General features: G+C 49.8%; 2 protein-coding genes across 2 annotated transcripts; one reads left to right on the forward strand and one right to left on the reverse strand.

Moving 5' to 3' along the window:
- Nucleotides 1-208: 208 nt before the first annotated feature.
- BO79DRAFT_244234 (alpha-1,3-glucan synthase Ags1) lies at nt 209-8,287 on the forward strand. The gene is made up of 7 exons (XM_025685352.1): nt 209-859; nt 936-1,111; nt 1,199-2,001; nt 2,063-7,172; nt 7,239-7,444; nt 7,558-8,071; nt 8,132-8,287. Exons 1-7 carry the CDS (start codon nt 503-505, stop codon nt 8,178-8,180), a joined length of 7,215 nt encoding a protein of 2,404 aa, XP_025541648.1. The 5' UTR covers nt 209-502; the 3' UTR covers nt 8,181-8,287.
- A 1,959-nt stretch (nt 8,288-10,246) lies between these two features.
- On the reverse strand, nt 10,247-14,399 carry BO79DRAFT_236504 (uncharacterized protein). Its single transcript, XM_025684590.1, has 9 exons — nt 14,256-14,399; nt 13,971-14,191; nt 13,740-13,845; nt 13,410-13,515; nt 13,321-13,361; nt 13,247-13,271; nt 11,848-13,188; nt 11,207-11,791; nt 10,247-11,136 (listed from the first exon to the last, which is right to left on the reverse strand). Exons 1-9 carry the CDS (start codon nt 14,386-14,388, stop codon nt 10,320-10,322), a joined length of 3,375 nt encoding a protein of 1,124 aa, XP_025541649.1. The 5' UTR covers nt 14,389-14,399; the 3' UTR covers nt 10,247-10,319.
- Between the last annotated feature and the right edge of the window lie 65 nt (nt 14,400-14,464).

Below are 14,464 nucleotides of genomic sequence, written 5' to 3' on the forward strand. Positions count from 1 at the left end.
GGCCCAGCAGGATAGGCCAGTCCTGGCCAAGACTTGTCACTGGGGCAAGTCGCCTTATCGATATGTGATGGACACAAGCTGGAAGCCACGAGAACACTTATCAGTCGTTCTTTTGCTGGAGGCGCAGTTGGCTTTGGTCTCCCCCATATTTGGCTTCTTCGTTTCCTCTGACTTGTCTTACTTTAATTTCTTTCCGTCGTTTTTATTCCCAACCTTTCGCAACTGCAGACTTCATCCGCCCAATTGTTCATCCTTCGTTTGCATTCTGCTTCTTCACTCGTTTTCACCTCTACACGCCATTCGTTCCGGACCACTCGGTCGCCACTCTTGGTCCTTGTCTAGCTTTGCTTGTGCAGAAACAAGGCACCCCTATTTTTGTCTCTCGTTTTCTGCCTCGAATTTTGTAAGCCTTTCGAAAGTGTGTACTTATGACTGGCTCGTAGAAAAGCTTCACCTTTTGTGATTGAACTGCGAGAAGAGGCCTGTTGCGCTTCAACACAACATGAAGCGTGTGCTCGCTGGCCTCGTCCTTGCCTCCACGGCATGGCAGGCTGTCGCTTGGCCCTACAATGCATCACTCGCAGATTACAATCTGAACCAAAACAAAACTGCGACAAATCCTGCAGATTATTGGGGACAATGGCCGAACCACACCGGGGACTATTTTCCATCTCCGGATAACTGGCGATTTCCGTTTTACACCCTGATGCTTGATCGCTTTGTGAACGGAGATCCGACGAACGATAATTACAATAACTCAGTATGGGAACACGATATTTGGTCAACACAGATGCGTCATGGCGGAGATGTAGCTGGTCTTATCGATACGCTTGATTATTTGCAGGGAATGGGCATCAAGGTCGGTCAAGGGAACGGAATCCGATTGTCGGAAATCGGGCACCTGAGGTCGGTTTGCTGATCAGTTCGGGTTCTAGGGAATTTATCTGGCTGGCACAGTTCTCATGAACCAACCCTGGGGATATGATGGCTATTCGGCACTGGACACAACTCTGCTCGACGGACATTACGGAAATCTGGCACAATGGCGACATGCAATCACCGAGATTCACAATCGTGGCATGTACGTTATTTTCGACAACACGCTTGCGACGTATGTGCTCCTACTGTCCCCCATTGCTAATTCCCATGCGATGGGCAATCACAGCTCTAAGAATTGCATCTAACGAGGCTTCCATAGGATGGGAGATTTGATCGGATTCGAGGGTTACTTAAATACCTCGGCACCTTTTACAGTGGATGAGCACAAAGTCGAATGGAAGACCGCTCGGCGATACGTGGACTTCGATTTTGGTAACACTTATAACGAGACCTGCGATTATCCCCGATTTTGGTATGAAAATGGTTATCCCGTCCAGAAGACGGTCACCGACTCCCTGGTTGGCTGCTACGACAGTGATTTCGATCAATACGGTGATGTCGAGGCCTTCGGAGTGTTTCCTGACTGGGAACGAGAATTGGCCAAGTTTGCATCCGTGCAGGACCGCCTGCGTGAGTGGCACCCGTCAGTCCGAGACAGACTGATTCGCCATTCGTGTCTGGTGATATACCAGCTTGACATCGATGGTTTCCGCTACGATAAAGCCACGCAGGCTACCGTTGATGCTTTGGGTGATATGTCAGCTGCTTATCGCGAATGCGCCCGGGCAGTAGGAAAGGAGAATTTCTTCATAGCTGGAGAGATTACTGGTGGAGACACCTTCGGATCAGTCTATTTAGGGCGCGGTCGGCAACCGGATCAATATCCATCCTCGATTGAGGCTGCCATGAATCTCACGAATACCTCGGAGCCGCAATACTTCTTGCGAGAGGAGGGCATGAATGCCATCGATGGCGCCGCATTTCATTATTCGATCTATCGCAACCTCGAGCGTTTCCTAGGCATGGATGGCAGTTTGTCCGCCGGATACGATGTCTCGGTGGATTTCATCAATGCCTGGAATGAGATGTTGGTCTCGAACGATTTCCTCAACCCTAATACCGGTAATTTATTGCCACGGGTCCCAGGGTATAAAAAGAATAAGAACACTGACCATAGATGCAGGTGACTTCGATCCCCGACACATGTATGGTGTCACCAATCAAGATGTCTTCCGCTGGCCAACGCTGGAGAAGGGAACCGAACGCCAGCTGCTTGGCCAATTTGTGACTACCTTGCTTCTGCCAGGGATTCCTCTACTGCTGTGGGGAGAGGAACAGGCATTCTATGTCCTTGATGCCACTGCGTCAAATTATATTTTTGGACGTCAGTCCATGTCGCCGGCCGTTGCCTGGCACATGCATGGATGCTTTTCTCTGGACTCCTCAACTTTCTATGACTGGCCTATTACAAGGGGTCGTCACGCGTGCGAGGATATCACGGTAACGTATGATCATCGGGATCCCTCCCACCCAGCTCGCAACATCATAAAACATATGTACCAGATGCGCATCGACTTCCCCGTGCTCAACGACGGCTTCAATGTCACCAAACTGTCCAACCATACTGAATATGTATACTACCCAGGATCCAATGGAACCGCCACTGAAACCGGTCTCTGGTCAGTTTACCGTGGCATCAGCTCTGACTTCCAGGACTTGGGAACCGGCAACAACCAGCCGGTCTGGTTGGTGTATCATAACACTAATCGGACAATCGACTACACATTCGATTGCAGTGACAATGACAGCGCATTGATCTCCCCTTTCGACACCGGCACCTGGGTCAAGAATCTTTTCTACCCCTTCGATGAACATGAGTTGAGCAGCAGTCCGCAAAAGCTTGGCCTCAATGGATCTACGGCCTATAACGGTTGTCTTTCCAACATGACGATGAAGGCTTACGAGTTCCGCGCCTATGTCCCACGTGCCAAGTTTACCAAGCCTCGGCCTATGATCACCTCTTTGTCTCCCGGGCACGATGCTCCTGTGCGATCCACTGTCGCACCGAATGAGGATGAATCGGTACAAATCAAGATCTACTTCTCCGAGGCCATGAACTGTGATTCGGTGACGAGTTCCATCTATGTCAACTCTTCTACTGAGGCCGGGAAAACTCCAACAATAGACACAGACAGTGTCAGTTGCAAGACCGCTACACTCAACGAGACCGGCAGCGACTGGTCTGGTTTTATCCCGAGCGCCTGGGTATGGCAGGGGAACTTGACTGGCGTGTACAATGGTATTCATCGCATAACCGTGAACAACGCCACTAATACCTACAAGAACGAAACCACCGATTCTGTTGATCATTTTCTTCTGCGGGTGGGTCAAATTGATAATCCTATGATATATACGACCGCCAATTACTCCACCAGCCTGCTTCACAAATACGAAAATGGCTCGCTTTACATCCAACATCATGCTGCTGGTGCAGACAAGTGGCGGTACTCCACGAACTGGGGCTCCTCTTATTCAGACTGGATGGATTACACAGGTGGAAACACTACCATAACGGAGTTATCATGGTCCGGCACGAGCAAGCAAGCTTGGGACGGGTACCACGTCCGCGCTGAATATTGGAGCAAATGGACGGGTAGCAGTGATTACGTGCAGGAAGGTGATACAGATTGGAAGAAGGGGCCTCGACGCTTTCCCCACATCTTCTGGGAAGGTCCCTACAATGAATACGGCTACGATGCTGGGTTGGAGAGCGAGATACACCTGGATCCAGAGGATGGGCTGTGGAAGTACCATTTCACTTATGAGTGGCCAGCAATCGGGCAGGTCAGCATCTGGGGGATGAACCCGGATGGTTCGCCGGACGAAGGATGGGTGATGGGCGATGCTGATAACGACTCCGTCCTTGACCGGATGCCTCCATCGTCCCTCTCCGAAACTGTGATCAATATTACATCGCATCCGCCTTCGCCATACATCTCCTGGAAGCTGATCATCGACGATGCCACTCAGAAGTTCCAACTGGTACCGGTAGGACATCAAGCGACGCAGATTGCGATGTATGTGCTATTCTGGATCGTGCCTCCTCTTTCAGCTGCGGCGTGTTTCTGGGTCTTCATGAAGTCCTTCTACAAAGTCAAGTTCAACCAGGTCGGTGTGGACCAGAAGTCTGGCTTCGCAATTGCCCTGCGCCGAAGGTTCGAAAAGAAAGCTCCAGGTGGGGAGTATAACCGTCTCAACCCCATAATGCGACTGGCCAATAAATCAGGCTTGCTCCAAACTGCCACTCCTTTTAGCGCTGCTGCAGCCGCTGGGAAGCGTCGCATGGTCTTGATCGCCACCATGGAGTACGATATCGAAGACTGGGCGATAAAGATCAAAATTGGAGGTCTTGGAGTGATGGCCCAGTTGATGGGCAAGACCCTTAGCCACCAGGATCTCATTTGGGTGGTCCCCTGTGTGGGAGATGTCGAGTACCCTGTTGACACCCCAGCTGAGTCAATTCTGGTAACACTTATGGGCACGGAATATGAGGTGCAAGTGCAATATCATTACCTAAACAATATCACCTATATCCTCCTCGATGCTCCGGTCTTCCGCCAACAAACGAAATCAAACCCGTATCCCGCGCGCATGGACGATCTGGAAAGTGCGGTCTATTATTCAGCATGGAATCAGTGTATTGCAGCTGTATGCAAGCGCTTCCCTGTTGATCTGTACCATATCAACGACTACCATGGCTCTTTGGCGCCCCTTTACTTGCTCCCAGAAACTATACCCGTCTGCCTCTCCCTACACAACGCAGAATTCCAGGGTCTTTGGCCTGTCCGAACAGCTACCGAACGTGAAGAGGTACAGTCAGTTTTCAACCTCAGTGCGGATGTTATGAAGCAGTATGTGCAATTTGGTGAGGTATTCAACCTCTTGCATGCTGGAGCCAGCTATCTGCGCATCCACCAGCGTGGCTTTGGCGCGGTCGGCGTGTCCAAAAAGTACGGCAAGCGCTCCTACGCCCGGTACCCCATCTTTTGGGGATTGCAAAAAGTCGGCAACCTTCCCAATCCTGACCCCTCGGACTTGGGAGAATGGAGCAAGGAGCAAGCCATGGCAGTTCAACGGGGCGAAGTGGCCGTCGATCCGGATTATGAGGCAGGTCGTGGTGCGCTTAAACTGCAGGCGCAGGAATGGGCGGGTCTCAACCAGGACCCTGACGCTGAGCTGTTCGTTTTCGTTGGCCGTTGGTCCATGCAAAAAGGTGTCGACCTCATTGCAGATATCATGCCTTCAGTTATTGAAGCCAATCCGAAGGTCCAATTGATCTGCGTCGGCCCTGTTATTGATCTATACGGAAAGTTCGCTGCGCTCAAGCTCGATCAGATGATGAAACTCTATCCTGGTCGAGTCTTTTCACGCCCTGAGTTCACTGCCCTTCCGCCGTACATATTCTCAGGGGCAGAGTTCGCTTTGATTCCCTCCCGAGATGAACCGTTCGGCCTTGTGGCGGTAGAATTCGGTAGAAAGGGTGCATTAGGCGTGGGTGCCCGCGTTGGTGGACTGGGACAAATGCCTGGATGGTGGTATAACGTCGAATCAACCTCTACATATCATCTTCTGGATCAGTTCAGACAAGCGATTGATGCCGCGTTGGAATCGAAGCAGTCGACTCGTGCAAAAATGCGGGCTCGTTCAGCGAAGCAACGATTCCCCGTCGCGCAATGGGTGGAGGACTTGGAAATCCTCCAAACGACATCCATCCAGGTCCATACCAAGACAGCTAAAGGGCACGGACGCCCTCGGACCCCTAACACGGGCGCCTTCCAGGGCAACAGCGTGTCATCTAGGCCGTCGAGCGCTTTCTGGCCTTCATCGGGCACGCAGACACCCATGCTTCATTCCCGGGAGGGCAGCTACACCAACCTTAACCGACTCAGCGACTTCGCTGCCCTGTCTGATCCTACAGAGAGACCAGTCTCTGGTCTACAACGCAAACTCTCCCTTGGTGTTCGTTCTGGCCCGGGTCATAGGCCTCGTGCTGCACGGTCTCACTCTTCCCATGATGAGTTATCCGTGACGGAGGAACATCCCGAAGACGTGGCTACCGATGTCGAGGGTGATGATTTCCCAGACAATGAATATGTTCCTACCTCTGCGGAGTTGGAAGCAGCACGTCGCATGCAAGCTGCTCAGCGACCGGGGTCTACGGCCATAACCAGCTCTCACTTCTCCCGCGATAGCCAAGCCCTGGCTGTACCTGGAACACCAGGCTCGCCACAAATGCCTGATCAAAGCCTGTTGCCCCCGGCTGGTCTCAGGGATGTTAGCAACCGGATGAGTACGGCATCATTGCTTTCTGTCGATATGGTGGTGGGACAGAAGAAGGACTTCCGCTTGCAAAAGGTGGATCCGTTTTTCACGGACAGCACAGGCGAGTATTACAACGTCTTCGAGCAAAAGTTGCAGAACCTTAAGGGTAGCAATTCTGAAACAGACTATTGTATCGAGGAATTCTTGATCAAGAGTGAGAAGGAGTGGTTTGAACGATTCCATGACGCCAAGTTGGGTCGGTTAAAGTCACCAGCTCCCTCAGTCTTCCGTGATAAGCAGGGATCTGTTTCCGTTGTTTCAAGGGAAGATGGGTCCAGTTTCAACGCCGAGAGCTCCCATACACATGGATCGGAAGTTGATGATGAGTTCCTGCTCGGCAAGGATTACAGCCCCCCTGCTGGTATCAGGCTTTGGATGCAGATCCGCATTGGTAACTGGTCGGTATACTCCATTTTCCTGGCACTAGGCCAGATCCTCGCTGCCAATTCCTACCAAATCACGCTCTTGACCGGCCAGGTCGGTGAAACTGCAGTCAAACTATACGGAATTGCAACGACCTACCTTATTGCATCTATTTGCTGGTGGTTGATCTATCGCTATTTCAAGTCCGTCGTTTGTCTGTCCCTCCCGTGGTTATTCTACGGCATCGCATTCATTCTTATAGGTTCCGCCCATTGGGTCGACAATTCTTTCAACCGGGGCTGGATCCAGAATATCGGGAGCGGCGCGTATGCGGTCGCATCTGCTAGTGGCTCTCTGTTTTTCGCATTGAACTTCGGCGACGAAGGTGGTGCTCCCATGGAGGTTTGGATCTTCCGGGCTTGCATTGTTCAAGGTTTGCAACAAGCATATGTGATTGCCCTTTGGTATTGGGGATCATCCATGAGCACTGCCTCTAGTGAGGGCGTTTCAACCACAACGAGTGGAGTGGCTGGCTCTTGGAAGATGACGTACGTCCCATCTCTCTTGTTCTATATGAGCTATTTCATATGGCATCTGCTAACTTCGTCAACTAGTGCCATTTGCTACCCCATTGCTCTAGTCGTGACTGTTATCGGATTCCTCCTCTTCCGCGGATTGCCCAATTATTACCACCAGGCCCCGGGCAAGATCGCCTCATTCTACAAAGCAGTCTTTCGTCGAAAGATTGTGCTTTGGAACTTCGTTTTTGTCATCCTGCAGAATTTCTTCCTTAGTGCCCCTTACGGCCGGAATTGGAGTTGTACGTTCCCTGCCCTAGCCCACTCCTAACATTTACCACTTTCCCCGGTCTCCGTTTCCATCTTCTTTCCCTCCCCATTCAAATGACGACAACCCAACTAACCAATCCCCCAGTCCTCTGGTCCTCCACACACGCCGAAGCCTGGCAAGTGGGCCTCCTCTGCATCCTCTTCTTTGGCTTTGTCTGGGTCGGCTTCCTCTTCATCGTCAGCAGATACCTCAAAGCGCACAGCTGGTCATTACCCCTAATAGCCTGCGGGCTCGGAGCCCCCCGCTGGGCCCAAATCTGGTGGGGAATTTCCGGAATCGGATACTTCTTACCATGGGTATCCGGCGGATACGTCGGGGGAGCACTCGCATCGCGCAGTCTCTGGCTTTGGCTAGGCGTTCTGGATAGCATCCAGGGTCTGGGATTCGGCATAATTTTGCTCCAAACGCTAACGCGGACGCATATGCTCTTCACTCTGATTTGTTCTCAGGTGTTGGGTTCCATTGCTACAATCGCGGCGAGAGGCTTTGGGCCGAATAAACTGGGCCCGGGGCCTATATCCCCTGATCCGACGTTTGGGGTGAGTGCCGTGGCTAATGCGTGGTTTTGGGTCGGGTTGTTTTGTCAGTTGGTTATTTGGTATGTTCACCTGGAATCGTATTACTCTGGTGAAACTTGCTGACGATTGTTTGATTTTAGTGCTGGGTTCTTGTTGTTCTTCCGTAAGGAGCAGCTTGCGAAGCCATAAGGGGCTTTGAACGGCGTCATGTTGTGATAGATGGGGAACGCCTATACGAGATGGCATGTTGAAGATATGTCAATATGCCACATTTTCATGTTTTGGGTTGAGCAGCGATGCATAGATGTATATATAAATCTAATAATTACCCGGAAGAGTTTCATTCCCACTGGAGATGTCAGAAATACATTCATGGGTGTTTCAAATTCTATTGTGGTGGGTTTTGTCCCCAACTTAGCAGCTCCCATTAATATCCAGCCTGTCGCCTTTCTTTCTTCCATACCAAGCCTTCCTCACAAGATCATTCAAAGCACAGATAAGCTCCCTTCCAGCTAGTACCAAGACCATACTAACTAAAGAAGCCGCCACGCCTGCCACAAAAACAGGCGTAAAAATTGAGAATTTTCTAGACACCGCCGCAAAGGTCCACCACGGACTCGCACTGCTTGAGTCGGAAAATGCCTGGACGAGAATGACTAACTGGAGGGCACTAAGTAACAAGAAGATGGCTCCGAACACTAACAAACTAGGGGCATAATGTCCTTTCACTTTCTGGTAATGAAGTTTAACAATAAAACGCGGCCCCAGAAATTCAGTCGCGTGAGTCGCAGCTCTCCGAATTCGTAGCGGGGAAGATGTGCGGGTCATCTTGCTTGGCGACGAGATAAAGTTGCTAGCAAATTGTGCTAAGGTCGGCAATCAGGAAATTGCGTTGAAGGTATGAGGCGTTGGCAGATGTATCGTGGAGCCCGGTTGGGGGATCCCAGAGTAGTACGCTTGAGGAGTTCTTTGCTATCTCGTTATCATTGTCCACCATTGAAGTGGCCAACGACTAGTTCGTGATTATGGCGTAGTTCTGCCTGGGCTATGAACAGCATGGTTTCCATTTTCGTAGTTTGACATCCTTCGGGCTAGTAGTTGGTAACTTGTAGTGGTGAGTTGGGGAGACCTGTTGCGGCACGACCCCTTCCTAGCCACCAAAAAAATCTACCACTGTGAGAGTTGCTCATCCAGGACAACCCGCCTTATCTTAGAATCGGGGACCACTTTCTACAACGGAAGCGCCAATGGCGGATGACCAAAGTCAGGCTGACAAGCATGTATGGTGGCCGAGCTATGGTGCCTTTGCCTGCATACTGCGTGTACAACTCCACAGCATTTTCACCGTGATAGGCCCTGCGGGAAGAAGCAACCATAGGTAGAAACCGGATGAGAAGTCTACTTGACGAAAAACATTAGCCGTTAGAGTGCTGGTCCCGCGGCTGTGTGGGTGCCGTAGATAGTTATAATAACCCGTCTCAACTTCCAAGGCCAGGTAAACAGAAGCTTGTGCTACCGGCTTTCTCTGGGTCATCCAGCTAGATGAAAATCCGGACGGCTGATACAGGTCCGGCTTGCAGGTCGGATGGGAGCTGGCCTGATATTTTACATAATACAAGCCATATTTCGGGATGTTCAATTTTTCAGCTGATTCCGTGCAGCATGCCAGAGAGGAGTTGATGGCAAGAAGCTAGTCAAGCCGCACAGGACAAAACACAGAAGCGGGGCAAAGGGCATCCAGCTGATAGCTGGCGACGTGTGCTTTTTACCTGGGGGCCTAACTATAGTTTAGGAGCAAATACCTTATGGTCTCCAAAGCCCTCTCGCGAGTGATCCGTAGTCGCGACGCTCTCAAGTCAGTTGATGGGCACACATTCAATGCATGCATTCAGAAAAATGATACCAAGAACCATTCATTGGCATGGTATCTACCCTGACCAGTTTTCTCACTCAATACACTGGGGGCTTTTCGGTCACGGTCAGTAACATCTTCGAAACGTGGTGTTGACCAGTATCTCGTCCGTTCACCGATTAATAAAAAACCCCAAAACTTTTGTAAATGTACAGCTTAAACATATGATATAGATACTATTAATATAGCACATAAATTGGAGAGGGGGCATCACTGTACTCAATCGAGTTGCCCAGAGAAAAGGAATACCTTTTTCTATCCAGTCAAAAGCACTATATCGTCATGATGATTACTTGATTCCCGAGAAAGACCAACTAACTATAATCACAGAACAGTCATCATCGCTAGCTCAAATCAGTAAGGTAATGCCTCCTAGCCCAAAAGGCCCTCGCTTTCTCCTTCCACCCCTTACGTCGCTAAGTGGGCACGACTGGCTGGGCTGTCGCCACTGTTTTGTGGGGAATCGAAACTAGTATCTCTACAGGCAGACTTAACTCTGCGATGTAGGTGGCTTGGGGTGGAAAGTCCTCCAATGGCCTCTTCAACTGGTAGCCCCTGTCTGGGTTCAACGGATCGAAGAGACGAAGCCAACCAAGAAACGCCTGAGTTGAGGTCGGATCGAATAGTTGCCGCATACATCCCCGGACTTCCTCAGGCATGTCCGTTTCCTTTGCAGTTACAGAGGGCGATATACATGCTTGCCAATGCTTCGGCCAGTATTTGGCGGCGTAAAAGAGGAGCTCAAACCGCCGCTCGCTTACTATTTCGTGTTTCCCCACTTTTGGCCCATGTAGAAGGAGATATCGAAGGCAACACGATAGAATTATCCAGTGCGCATCAGCATCACCTGTGGGAAGCGAAGCGTGCGCTTTCAGGACATGCCTTTTGACGGATATATGGGTGAAGCTTACCACCCGTTCCTCGCCAACAACGGTAAGAGTTGCGAGTGGGTGACACATGGCCATCAGGTCCGATTCATCGAAATTGGTATTGAGGTCCGAGTTGATGGCTTCCAGCAGCTCACCAGAGGTTATCGGGCGAAGGGAATATGTCAGCCAACAGAATATTCGCTCAACGTACATTCGCTGGCCATTCGGCATTGACGCAAAAACAGCGTCATACAGCGACAATATCGAGCCATCGGGGGTACTTTCAATGATGTTGATTATCTGATGGAATCCTAATTGCTGGATCATATGTGGGATGACTGTGGTCCACCCAAATACAGTAGGGCTGGTATTTCTTAGCTTCGTATTGGCTACGTATTTGGTCATTGATTAATGAAATCAGAAAAGTCACTTACAAGTTATTCCATCTTTTATCAAGAAGATCTAATAGCACAGCCATTTGTTCCTGGCTTATCAGAGGAGAGTTGCTCACAGTGAAAGAGAAGAGTTTTTCCATAATGAAAATTCGCACATAATCATCTGTCTCTCCCGGTAGTTCGACAGTTCGCATTCGTTGAAGAATTTGCTCTTCCGTTATAAAGGGTGCTTTCCTTGAACTGGCGAGAACACGGAACCGTTGATGATCAAGCAAGCAATTGATTAACCTGACAACATCATCGAAGTCATCCGTGGGATAGATCTCGTCAATCCCGTCTAAAACCACAATTGTCTCCCTTTTCAGATCGTCGGCAACAGAAGCCAAGACCGAGACGAGTTCGTCAATATTAAGGATCTCTGGAAGGCTGTCTTTACGCCGTGATATATCTCGGACATAGTCAGGGATCCTACTTCCTTCGGCGTATGCTCGACATAGTTGGCCCAGAAGCTCAAGCAGCACCGAAGTGGCTACGTTGTTATCTTCCCTCATCTCATGTGTGAAAAGGAAATGCAGAACCTGGGAATTAGTATTCTGTGGGAAGTAACCGCCAATGAGGGAAATGCTATTCGCTATCTTAGCTGCTCGTCATATAGTGGGGTTCCGGCAATTTCAACTCACCACACGCTTGTTTTGCCTCCCCCAGGGGGTCCCAAAATCAGTAAGCCCCTCTCCTCGCCGCGCATCCATTGATGAAATTCATGGGACTCGATGATGGATGACTGGGAACTCGAGAGCTCTGGGGGTACTCTCCCTTCTAAATCTTGGAAAGGGTCCATTTGAGCTGGACCAGGGTGGCTGTAGTAGTATATGTCCTCGAACAATTCTTTCTTCATTTCCTGGTACCTTTTCTCCCCATACTCATAATGGCAGACGGTTTGAGCATGTCGATATAGCAAGCGGCATTGTGGCCAATCTTCTTGGGAGAATGCTTCCCGGAATAAGCCATGGATAACTTCCAAAGCTGCAGCTTGGAAATATTCCAGCTCGCCTCTTTTTTCGAGCCAGGCGCGGACAGTAAGCTGAACCAAGCGGTGTATGCTGAAATGGTTGTTTCTCTGAGAGGTCGAGGTAATAAGGGAGTAACTCAGCAACGTTCCAATGTCCCTTTGCAATGCAATCCCTCCTTTTCTCCACCTACAGGTCAGGATAGACATTGGAATTTCCTCTCGACTGACCATGGCCATGAATGCCAAGATTTCACTGGCATCAGTAACCGGTACCTGCTGTTTTATCTTTTCGAACGACATTTGCCAGGTGAAAATGACCGCATTTGGCACATCAGTTCGCCTAGTATTATCCCCGAAGTTTTCCTCCAGGAGGATCTTTTGGTTCATTTCATTAGCCATAAACAGGAGTAAGTACTCGCTTACAGTCGTATACGTTGCCCTAATATACGCGCATGCTTGTTTGATTGCCAGTGGAAGACACATGAGTACTTCCGCCAATTCCTCGATATCGGCTTTCGAAGATGGGTCGTCCGGTAACATGCTGCGGAATAAGCCCATGGCTTCAGTCATCGTCATCCGGTCAACTTTCACAACGCGATTTGCGAACCCAACGAGCTCCTCGGCAACTCTTCCATTGCGAGAGGTAATTAGCACTTTTCCGTTACTCGCGCTTGGGATCAAATTCATGAGATGAGACTCTTCCGGGTGCGTTGCATCGACGAAAGTGAGATCGTCGGCATTATCGACAACTAGGAGCCATCGGGAAATATGATCCGACCGTAGCCATTGGGTGACGAGTGAAATAGTCTCACTCTCGGTGTCCACATTGCCTTCCGCTCCTGTGCGGAAATTGGATTGCAAGGTACGGATATATTCAGGTGGTATTTCACGACGAATGGTCTCGTACGAACTCTGGAGACTTGATTTACTTGCCGCATACACCCAAAAGCTGCACAAGTCCGGATCCTGCTCATGCATCTGGTAGATATACTCCAGAGCAATCCGACTCTTGCTGTAGTAGAGATCCGAAGTCAACTCTAACTGCTGCTGCGGTCCCAATTGTGACTTACCCCGCCCCACCAAGACCACATAACGCTATGCGAGTTGACTGCTCGAATCCTTCATTGATTTGCTGAAAACATGCCTCCCGGCTTACAAAACCCTCCTTGTCTCGGACGAAGGGCACTAAGGGGTCACGTTGTGTGTAAATTTCCCTGAGTCCGCTGAACTGACAGCCTGGGCCTGGGAGTGTTAGTGTAAGAGCATCTCTGATCTCTCTGAGATAGTGCTGCATAGAATTGTTCAGTTTTAGTTGCTGCTGAGAGGAATCGTTCAGTGTCTGGAGGAGATTGCGCGAGGCAATGAGATTAAGGTCTTTCGCCTTCCCCTGGATTTCCGATTCCAGCGTCTGCATATCTTCTATCATCGTAGTCCATGAGTCCCATTTCAAGGTATCTTTCAGCAGTTGTTTCAATTTCTTTGTCGCCGAGTCGACATAGTAATACTGACAAACAGACTTTGCAATGTACTGGATTAGCAACTTGTATAGCAGAACAATCTGACCCTCAAGAACATTCCACGCTTCGTCGGAACCAGGGCAGCGGTGACTCATCAACCAGACGGCATAAGAAGGATAATACGAAATTCGACGAATCACTTTGGATAGTCCCTCCACGTTTTCACTCCTTTGTTAGACGGGGTTTAGGAAAACCTGTATCAATCAGCTAAAAAGAGATGGCGTATGGATGATTCCTCTGTTCAGGTAGATAAAGTGAGGACAAACTTGGGGCTTACCGGCAGAATGAGGCACAACCCCGCCCATGCCAACGACGCCTCCGGAGAGTTTTTTATTGCCTGGGCAACAATATCTTTCATTGATGTGACAATTTGAACCCCTGTCATAACACTCTGATTCCATGCTTGCTTGTGTTCCTCTTGTCTGATCATCTCATTTGTGAGGCTCAACATTCCATGCAGTTCATCGGGGTTGATTCCAGGTGAGACTTTGTTCTTTCCTAGAAACATGGGATTAGCATATACAAAGAAAGTGTTGTCAGCAACAGGTATCGAGAAGCAAACCGTTCAACTTGAGCTGGTCCTTGGCTAACAGGATCTTTTCCTCGTACTCATTCACCAAAGCTTCATTTTCCTGCTTCAGAAGCTCATATGCGCGCCTCCAAATACCCCTCGGATCAATAATGTCGTGAGCCATTATGATTCTGGGAGGTTATTATGCGGGAAGAACGGACGTGAAGACAGAGGGAGCTGAGACAAATTGGCGCTGTGGC

The sequence above is a fragment of the Aspergillus costaricaensis genome (genome assembly GCF_003184835.1).
Source record: "Aspergillus costaricaensis CBS 115574 unplaced genomic scaffold BO79scaffold_9, whole genome shotgun sequence".
In the NCBI taxonomy this organism is placed as follows: domain Eukaryota; kingdom Fungi; phylum Ascomycota; class Eurotiomycetes; order Eurotiales; family Aspergillaceae; genus Aspergillus; species Aspergillus costaricensis.